This window comes from Dufourea novaeangliae, unplaced genomic scaffold, assembly GCF_001272555.1.
Source record: "Dufourea novaeangliae isolate 0120121106 unplaced genomic scaffold, ASM127255v1 scaffold146, whole genome shotgun sequence".
Classification (NCBI taxonomy): Eukaryota; Metazoa; Arthropoda; class Insecta; order Hymenoptera; family Halictidae; genus Dufourea; species Dufourea novaeangliae.
The window spans coordinates 1,292,722-1,303,437 of record NW_015374023.1 but is presented as its reverse complement, the minus strand read 5'-3'; the positions used below and the strand labels follow the sequence as shown (position 1 = coordinate 1,303,437).

Here is a 10,716-nt window from a genome sequence, read left to right as displayed (position 1 = left end):
CCGTGGTCGCCAACGAAACTTTACGATGCGAAATGCCATCTCCGCGTCGCACTTCTCAACCTCCCCCCCTCGCTACCCCAGTTCGTTTCTAGTTTCTTTTTTTTTTTTGCTCTCTAGCGCTTTACGTTTTATTTTTCACGTGGCTTTTGTCTCCGTTACTCCGTAGTCGTTCTGTCCCACGTCAGGCTTTTTCTTTCTTTCGCGAGCAGTTGATCCGCAACTCGTCCCTGCGGAAACATTTCATCGACCGAGACCATCGTTTCTCTCGTCGTCTTTCTTTTCTTTTTTTTTTCTTTCTTTTGTGCTTCATTCTCCTCCGGGCTCTTTTTCCCGACACCCCCACGCCGAAACTTTTCTCGCGTGACTAATATTGAGAAATATCCACCGCCGAGAATCTCGCCTCGACCTGATAAACTTTCCTCCGGTCGCGGTGAGGGGGATGATCGCTTTAAACGTTCCTGGACGTTGCTATATAACGCCTCGAATAAACACACACACACAGACATGTCCCGTCGTCGCTAGAGATAGACGTAGAAGAAAATAAAAAGAAGGTATACAGGCCCGGTCTACCGTGAAATCCGGACATCAAACTTAAATATCCTTGGCTCGTCTCCCGGCCGCGAACACACGTCCCGGAGATCACCGGGTGTCGACGTGCACGCCATTTCCTGTAAATTCGACCTAATCGTGTTATTCGAGTTTCTCCTCTCGCCCGCCCATTGCCCCGGCGGCTATATAACGGCGGATAGCGTTAAGTGTAACGAGAACACCGCGTCGCGTGAGACGTAAGGAACGAAGAAATAAACGTGCAAACGCCTACGGTGAAGGCGCAAGAGGCGTGGACGGACGCTAGGAACGAGAAGGAAGGAACCGAACTGTGGTGGGAGGAGGATGGAAGAAAAAGAAGGGCTCGCGATTCGCGGAGGTGGTGGCGGTCTCCTCGGTCCTCTTCTCGGTAGTAGTCGCGGAGAGTCGTGGTAATAAATGGGCAACACGAGCGCTTATAAGGGGTAGGTAATCTAAAGCTTTCGAGGCGGTGCGGGGTAACGTCAGAGAAAGCGAAGTAAAGGTGGTGGTATTCCGAGGGGCGAATATGGAGGACTGAAGAGGGGCAGACGGAGAGAAAGAGAGACAGAGAAAGCAATGTGTAGGATGAGAAGAACTGGAGGAGGAGACCGTGGAGGAAGGGGGATAAGGGTGGTTACGGTGAGGGTGTGAGATAAGGTATAAGGTGGGTAAGATGGCGGACAATTTGCCGCTCGACTACTCTTGCCCGCACCCCTCCCTCGACGATTCCATCGCCCCCCCTCCCTGCCCCTTTACCCCTCATGGTCTATGTACCGGGTAATAGATGTTCCTCCTTCGCGACCAACAGAGAAACGTTGAACGCGCGCACGCAAGCAACCCTCTCTCCTCACCCTCTACTCACCTCCACCCTCTCACTCTTTCTCGCTCGTGTTTCATAGAAACCCTCTTCTCTGGTCGTCCTTCTCGCTCTCAGACCGCGAACGTACGAGGTCCACGCGATCCTGTTACGCGACGATGAGAGAGAATCACGCGTGTACGCGAGCGGCACGAACACCGTTGGAAAGTTGCGACCGCGCTCCCCCCCCCCCCTTCCGTAATACACGGGAAAAACCAGGGGGAGGGGGTGAGTATACGCGCGGTATTCACGTGTCCGCGGTACGTAGGTATTTTAAACGCTCTCCACACCATCATCTGCCGCCACTGCCTCCGCCACTGCTCGCCCCTCCTCCGCCACCCCCCACCCCCGCGCAACCGACGGCCTACCCGCCAGACCGCACCAGCATGCTCTCTCTTAGCATTCCATCCGCCATCTTCTCACTTAATAAAATAATTACCCCAGGCCAATTAAGCGTTCTTCACCCCTCCCGCTGCTCCCCTCCCCTCCACCGCCCATTGTTAGGTCTCTCACTCGCACCCGTCGTGGGCTCACCCCCTTCACGAGGAACCGCGTACCCGCGTTCTCTCGCTGCTCAATGTACTACGACGAACTTCTTCGCGACTATTCTCGAAACCTGGTCGTTGTGTCGTCGAGGGTTTCCTGATTTTGTAATTTTTAAGTGTTTCTTGACGCGATTATGGTTCAGGTGTACACGGAGATAAGACTGGAGTGGACGAGCTGTAGGTCTGTTTAGGTGGTTGTTGGATTTTGGGATGTCTTGCTTTGCTGACGGGAGGGTTTTTGTATTTGCTAATATATATATATACTACTTCAGGTGTTCGAAATATATTTAGGAAGTACTATTTAAATTTTATTTGTCCATCTTTATATGCAGGGTAGTTTGTCGGATATTACCACTTCGACTTACGTGATTGTTATTATTTGTAGCGAAAAATGGTTCACGTAGAGTGGGATGGTTTCAGGTGGGGCTGAGAAAGACTATTAACATTAAAATGTGCAGCCCTTCTGAGACCATACAACTCTATGTAAACCATTTTTCGCTACAAATAATAACAGTCATGTAAATCGAAGTGGTATTGTATGGTGAACCACCCTGTATAGGAAGAACGATTCTTTCCTATATTTTTACTATTCTATTTGTAGTAAAGACGTATTACCACGTCAATTGCTCTCACCTTTTGTGTTTGAAAAGACGTATATACTACATACTACGTCATCCGACACCAAAATGTAAAGCTGCGTTTACACTACGTATATGTATAGTGTAGACGCAGCTTTATATACGATATAATATATTAGACAGATACGTTTGTTGGGCTGACGGTAAAATTTTGTAATGTTTGAAGATAATAAACTGTAAAACTTTGAACTTTGAACTTTTATACTAGCTTAGATTTCGCATTTCTATGCGATTTTTGCATGGTTCTAAGAAAAATTAAAGGAGCCAGATCTTCTGTAGGAACTGCGTCTCGTACAAAATAAGCGTGTCCTTGTTTAACGGCTCGCCGCGCATTTTTTTGCGTAATGGAAGCGGCGGATTTGATGCTCGCGCGTGATAATGCATTTTATATTTTAACGCCGATGAAAATTTACCGTGAAACGACGGTGTACTGCTCGTCAGTACGGAAAATAATTTATTGATTTCCGATAACGGTGTTTTATCTTTCGTATAAATATAATGGACCCAGTTACGTACCCGATGAATTCGGCGCCGCCTGTTTGTTGCCGTGGCCCCGCGAACCGTTCGTTGACTTTCAACCATCGATTTTGACTTCCTTCGTTACAGCCACTGTTTGATTGTTGATCCAAGGAACTCCTTCTTGTATCGAAGACACTCACTCACCACGAATTTTTAAATGTACATCAACTGTTTTTATAATCTTTCCGTTAAACTACGAGAGGCAATGTCTATGTAATCAAATACTGCAGGAACGTTAACACTGACACTAAATGTAACACTATCAATTTCACCCTGCACCGAAGACCGTTGAAAACGTAGTGAGGGCCATCTGTGTCCCGGCCCGAGATTGAGGACAGTTTTCGACAGCAGGTAAGGGAAAAATATACCTGCGCGAATGGTCAAAATAACTGTTCACCGATTTTGGCAATTCAACTGTCAACTGTCGAGAATGAAACCATTTCTTTGTGTCTCATTATTAAAGGTTATAACGAACCTTCACCTTCGATCCGTAAGAAAGAAATCTAAACACAGAGAAATACTACAAAATTGCGGTTAAGTATTTTGCCTCATGGCGACAAACTGTTTCTTGAACTATTGTAAATCGATAGTGTATAATTATTAACAATCGTCAGTTCAGGTGTTTCTAATTTATATTTTATGTACTGTATTGTTTTACACGTGAAATAAACTGAGTAGAGGCGTCTGTGGCGCCATCCACGGCAAAACTTCTAAGCTACTAGCCAATTAGATAATAACACATTTTTATTGTACAATAGCGCCACTGTCTTTTTTAAAGGTCCCTTATAAATTTAGCGTTTTTTACAATTTTAAGAACACAAAATTTGTAGTAATAGTTGTTAATTGTTGTTGTCAGTAATCATGAAAGATTAATTTATGTTTTAAGAATTAAATTTATAATGGGAGCAAAAAAGGAGATTGTGGCGCCACCGTGTGGTGGGACTATGATACTAATTGGCTAATAGTTTGGCCGTTTTGCCGTCGATGGTGTAAGAGTGAACATTAAATATTAATTAAACATGCACGAACCATCAGTTATTAATGCATAATATCAGGTCAAAAACATCAACGAACAATTTGATGCTATCAATAAAAATATATAATCGTAAACACACGGTTTTCTAAATGTTTTTCATTATACATACTCGGCCGGTTAACTTGCTCCGCTTAATCAGTAGTAGTGTATCAAAATGTCCGCCGTGTCTTTATTCCGTCGTGCTTTCGTGAAACAAATTGCTGATTTTTATAGTGCAAATGCATCAGTGTCGTGTTACGTGCAGAAAAGGCATCAATGGAATCTCAAAGTAATTCCGAAACCGGGTGTTCAGGGGAAAAGCTATCGTCGGATTGTCCATTTTAAAGACAAGTACACGGTCGAGCCTTTGGAGGTTACAAACTTAGGAGGCAGGGATCCCGAAACAGGTACGTGTTTAAGCAACGTACTATTTATCGATTTATGTTTGTATTTGTTAGTCGATAAAATATGAATTCAGTAATGTATGATTGATATTAATTTCGACCGGAGTATTTGCATAAATACATATTTGATTGTGCGACCGTCAAACGTACACATGTTATCTATCCGCCATAGTAGGCGCCACTAGTCGTTGGATCGATATTTTGAGCAAACTATAAACCGCAGAACGATTATCAACATTCGATAAGGTAACCAAAAATTAATTAAATAATTCTACAATTACTTAAACAAGTCTCAGAAAAACAAATAAATTTCTATTTAACACGTACCTTTATAAATTCCTCCGAAGAATGCGATTTTGCGGAAAGATCCGCAGTATAATTATAAACGTACAATTATTAACTATAATTAGTAATTACCGTAAAGGTGTTTTTCTACCTCGAAAACGTCTATTTACCCATTGAAGAACAGCAGATTTAATGGAAACTAAATATCATTGAAGACCCAAACGTATCAAGAATAATGTAACCGTGTATCGTACGTTAAGAGTGAAATACTAAAACTATACCGATTTTATTACCCCAAACAGGAAGACGAGTGGTCATTGGCATCGGTGGAGGGATTAAGCACAAGTACCATTGGATCAATTGGATCAGGGATGGACCAACCGACTTGAACGAGAAGCCAAAGGAGGAGAGGATTCTGGCGATATTCCACGACGGCAATAGGACATCTGATGTCGCACTGGTCGGCAGTGGCAAGGAGTTGAAGTATATTCTCGCCACAGATCAAATGAAAGTGGGCGACATACTTCGAACCCATAAGGGTATACCGCGGAACCCTATCAGACCGAACGAAGGGGATGCTTATCCATTAGGCGCGTTACCGGCCGGGACTATTGTTCACTGTGTAGAGAAATATCCGGGATTAGGTGGCTTTCTGATTCACGCCGCTGGAACATTCGGCACCATTATGAACCGGGACGGAGACGATCGTGTGATCGTCAGAATGCCTAGCAAGAAACTATTCAGCCTACACGAAACGTGCATGGCGACAGTCGGCAGATTGTCGAACATCGAACACGGCACGACTCCAATCGGCAGCGCGCAGAAGAACCGTGAGCTCGGTAATCGGCCGAGAAGCGGTTTGTGGCACAGAAAAGACGGAAGACACGGTCGAAAGGTTAGAAAATTGCCTCCTGTGCGGAAGTTCGATCCATACGTACCCACGAAGAAGGAAACGCTCACGTTAAATTACCGGTCGTTGAACGAGTAAAATTACTTGTAAACACGTATAGAATAAAACGATCACTTTATTGTACTGGTTTATTGTCTTCGTCAATTGTGTTTCTCGAATGGTAATCACCACGATTACTCGTACGACCATACCGTGAGGATAACATCGTGTTCCTGGAACACGAAGATCGTCGAATCGCTCGCGATTCTACAGTAAGTAACATTGCTCCCCGTGAGCTGAAAGCCACGGTGATCTTCGTCGTTGATATATATTGTCAGTGCGATCAGTCTTTCGAGTCCTTCAGAGACCTTTATTATAATACACCGTGCGAACATCGGGATGTTTGGACGTTATTTGTTCCCGTACATCCGGCTCCAATTCGTCCACCGAGATCGGCACCCGTTGTACGAACAGCGCGCAACAAAGGGGCGTCGCGAACGTCAGACACACTCCGCAAATCGCAACTTGTATCGGTACCGCGGCCCATCTAGCGTTACGTAACGTCTGTCGCCGGTCCATGAAGTTCATGACCAGGGGCGCCAATACTGCGAAAATGTAATGTACATTAATTTGCATCGATTTCGGTCGTGAAATACACTTAACTGCTAAAGGAGCCATCAAAGGTTATCCATTGACTCCATACAGGGGGTTCTTTTATTGACATAGGGATTTAACATACAGTCGGGTGCTGCTGAAGTGCCCAGCTCCTACAAACTGAACGGCACAGAGGCAAAAGGGGTATCTACTAGCATAGATAGACATGAAAATACTGATCGTAATAAAGAAACCGTAGGGTGCAGTGCAAACAGCAGCAATTACGTACACTGACGAGCAAACTCGGCTTCCACTAGGGAAAAATGTTAGGGAATACCTCCGTAATAATATAAATTAATATACAATTTAACATTCATATCAGTTGTTGAAATAAATTTATCAAATGGCGGGAGGCCTTTCCTCTTCGCCACTTATTCCCCTAGTGGAATCCGAGTTTGCTCGTGAGGGTACGTAGCTGGAAAGAAATATGAAAAACGACTCAGGTCACAAAGGTTTAAATTCTGTTCACTACCAAAAGTCCATAATGTTAGAAACCAAGTAAAAATCGTACTCATGCTCGGTGAGGCCATCAGAATTCGCGACAGAGTCACAGCCGTGATCGCTTTCCTGGCTGCGCGTTTGCTGTTCCCAACCTTTAGGCCCTCCTCCGTTTGCAGTTCGATGCCATTCTGTAGCTCGGACATCCTCATGAACGGGATGTTCACGCAATTCGCAGCGGCCACAGCCGCCAACGGGACCAGTCGGCCGACCAGAGGCGGTGCGTTACGCAGAAGTCGGTTCAACCCAAGGGCGGTCAACACGGCGCCGCTGGTCGCCACCGCGTAGCTTTGGAGGATCGTGTTCATTGGGATCGGACTGGAACCGCTGCGGTTCGTGTAATTGACCAACGCGTTGAACGACTGGTTGACCCATTGCCAGGTGATCACATGGGCGGTTGTCCTGGAGAATAATAAATCAACCGAATTGACGATCTCCGTGTTCTGTGCTTGTCAAGATCACAGAACAGCCCTCCCCCTAATCAGAGTTGGGCACAGTTCGATTCGACTAACAAAGGTGTAGTATCTAAAGGCATCACCGTGAGCTTTAAACTGTTAATGAGAGTAAAGAATTGTTTGCCAAATGGTGACTCATTCGACAAGATGTATTATTTTATTATAAAAACTGGAATTTCCACGTTTAACCCTTGGGGAAGCAAATGATTATTGAGCAATTTGAGTATCCCAAACATCCTGTTCCGACAGATTAGATGAACGTAGATAAGTATTATTTTCATACTTTCCCGAAACTCTTAATTTTCCCTCCCTATTATATACCAAGTGCTGTTTTAGACAACATAAAAAATTGTGAAAGGAAATTTAAAAATGACGAATTACTTTTATCTTTTATTCGTTACGCGAAACTCTTTGTCTAGATAATGAAATTGCTCATCTCTGTTCCCAACAACGTTTTCGTGAATAACAATTACACCGGGTGGTCGTTGTCTTTTACTAGCGAATGTTTCGAACACGATCGATGCTTTGGAATCCCCTCCCCCCACGTTCACTCTGATTTTTATCTGTCGACATGTAAACGTGACCGTCGATTGGTAATTCCACTGATTCGTTAGAGGCACGCCATCGCGGGACGATTTTGAAATTACACAGGGGTGAAAGGTCTCGTCCACGGTTTATCTGTATCAGTCGTTGGCCCGTTCAAGGTCGCCGCGATAACTCGTTCCATCGATCGAAATAAAACAGAACAAAGGAGACACGCGGCAAAATAGTGTTTCTTCTGGGTATACGCACTTGTAGAACGTTAACATACAACCGGTGATCATCATGTTCATGGGCACTTGGGCGCTCATACGACCGATCAGCAGCATTTTCTCCCCTGTGTCAGGGTGGTAGGCACTGTCGTACAGGTACTTGTACTTCCATAGGTCTGCCTCCGTGATTCCCAGCTGCTCCAAGCTACTGCCTTTCCTGTATCAATCAGATGATCGCGATGAACGAACTGGTCGGTCACGGAAAACGATGCTAAAAGGTTTCGGAATAGATATATTATTGCGTTGGGGTTCGGTAAGCTTCCCGATTGGTGTAATCGAACGTTGTAATTGCCCTGGGCAACATGAACAGGGCGCGAGACATAGCATTCGGATAACGGAAATTTGTACAAACGGAAGAAAACGGAAATGAGGTAAAATAAGCAGTTGTCTTATGAGTGAGGTGAGACAGTAATTACAGGTTGTACTTGGTGAATTTCGGAAATAGAATGTGTATGGTAATAATAGCGATAGCGACAATTAGCCGATAAATGTCGACACGCAACACAATAAGAAGAGTACAAATATTCTTAACACTAGAATTACCGGACCTGTAAAAATGACTAATTTTTGATTTTACGATTACTGAAATTCTAGAGATACTTTTATCGGGATTTATGTTAACCTCTAATTTCTTGTGCACTTTATATTATAGTGTACTACGTTATACTGCAGTACATTTTACACGTATTAATATGTTACACATTTTAACTTAGCAGCATTTAATACTGGTAATTCTATTGTTACCACATTCGCTAAACAGGAAAGGTTAAAACAAAAAGCAAACCACTTTTTCTCCAGGGAATACAATGTATCCTTTCCCGAATAAACATTATTTCCCAACACGATTTCAGACATGGCTTGGTTCGTTTTTATTTTAACCGCAATATATCAGAACTAAAAATTTCAGGGTGGTCTTATCCCATATAGCACATGACGCCTTAAAGACCACCTTGTCTAAGACGCCTTTAAGACGTCTTCCAGGCGTCATGTGCCATCTGGGTATGGTTACGTCACGACGTATATATATATATACTGTTAAGAGAAAAAGCTGAATTCCTTTTTTTTTTGTCTTTTTAATTCATCCCACTTTAATAATTAAATATCGCACACGCACGGACCGTCTGCAGTAATTCTCATTAAAAAACATTAGAAGTTGCGAAACACCGCCACCTATCACACGTCGGGGAATACCTGTACTTGGTGACGACATCTCGAGCGATCTCGAGCTTCTGGTTGCCGGCGAATAGGTTCATGCTCTTCCTTGATACGTGTTCTGATCCCAGTACGGCTTCTCGATGTCGATACGATCCGTCTGTCTGCCGACGGTATTGTTCACCGACATCTTGCACGTATTTTCCGTTCGTGTAATTCGTTCCCTTCACCCGACCACCGACGCTCACCTGGCTCGTGCAGCGTCCCTACCACTGTGGTACCCCAGCCCCACCACGCGTCTGTACCGGTTCTGCAACGGCCACTGATCAGTTTTCTCGTTCACGACGCCTGCGAACGATTCCCGATGTTCGTCCTCGCGAGAGGACGCCAACGAAACACCGTTCCACGACTGACTACGATTGACTAGTTCACGCGGGTCGCCCTGTCTTTCCATTCGTCGTCTCTGTCCCTCGCCCCCTCGCGACCTTTCGATCCGTCAAGCGTCCACACGCGGACTCTTCCCTTCTGCTCACCCTCGTTGGACCTCGGTTATCGATAATACGCACGCGTGCGCGACCACCGCCCACGTATCGTTGGTTTCGTTCGTGAAGAGTACCGCGCACTATTCGGAAACTTTTGATTTTTATGATTTTTGGTAGGGAGATGGTTGATGATTATTTAGTATTTGGAAACGTGGAGTTGTTTTTGGGATGTATGATTTTGGGTATCAGGATCGACGAGTTGCGGTCGACGGTTTTATCGATCGTGGAGTGCCTTAGAAGGGGAGGGGGTTGTTTCAACCCTTAGATTCGAATTCGTATATGTACTCGACGATTCGGAAACGTTTGAGTGATGATTTTTTAGGGGGACATGTGGGAGGTGATGATTTTGAGTATTTGGAGACGTGGAGTTGTTTTTGGGATGAACGATTTTGGGTTTCAGGATTGACGAGTTGTGTTTGACGGGTTTATCGATCGTGGAGAGCCTCGGAAGGGGAGGGGGTCGTTTCAACCCTTAGATTCGACTTGTGAAATTCGCTGCTAGGTGGAGGCACTTAAACCGCCGATCGTTGTTTTCCAAGGTAAGAAAGTACTTCGTCATTTTTTATCGATTAAACGTGGAAATTACAATTTTCATAATAAAATAATACTTCTTGAACGAGTCGACATTTAATCTCACTAACTGTTGAAAGTGTTGACTCAAGATAGTGTCCTTAAATACTGCAGGGTTTGATTATGTATTATTTGGTATTATTGGTTGCGATCGGCCTCGAGTTTCAGGAAGAACAACCGAAAAATTCGCAGCGTTGATTACGCAGACGATTGAAGTCCGTTTGCAAAATGTAAATATTCTATTTTAGATACCGTAATCTCTGGCTACTCGGCAACGATATTATTGCGTTGCCCGACCGATAACTCCGGCGTCAT

The 10,716-nt window shown here is 44.5% G+C and overlaps 2 protein-coding genes across 2 annotated transcripts; one reads left to right on the top strand and one right to left on the bottom strand.

Annotated features, from left to right (window-relative positions):
- Nucleotides 1-4,130: 4,130 nt before the first annotated feature.
- LOC107189198 (39S ribosomal protein L2, mitochondrial) lies at nt 4,131-5,862 on the top strand. Its single transcript, XM_015577676.1, has 2 exons — nt 4,131-4,547; nt 5,132-5,862. Exons 1-2 carry the CDS (start codon nt 4,316-4,318, stop codon nt 5,815-5,817), a joined length of 918 nt encoding a protein of 305 aa, XP_015433162.1. The 5' UTR covers nt 4,131-4,315; the 3' UTR covers nt 5,818-5,862.
- Nucleotides 5,863-5,922: 60 nt separating this feature from the next.
- On the bottom strand, nt 5,923-9,479 carry LOC107189174 (sideroflexin-1). Its single transcript, XM_015577650.1, has 4 exons — nt 9,406-9,479; nt 8,118-8,294; nt 6,884-7,272; nt 5,923-6,323 (listed from the first exon to the last, which is right to left on the bottom strand). The coding sequence occupies exons 1-4, from the start codon at nt 9,477-9,479 to the stop codon at nt 6,079-6,081; spliced, it is 885 nt and encodes a 294-aa protein (XP_015433136.1). The 3' UTR covers nt 5,923-6,078.
- Nucleotides 9,480-10,716: the final 1,237 nt, after the last annotated feature.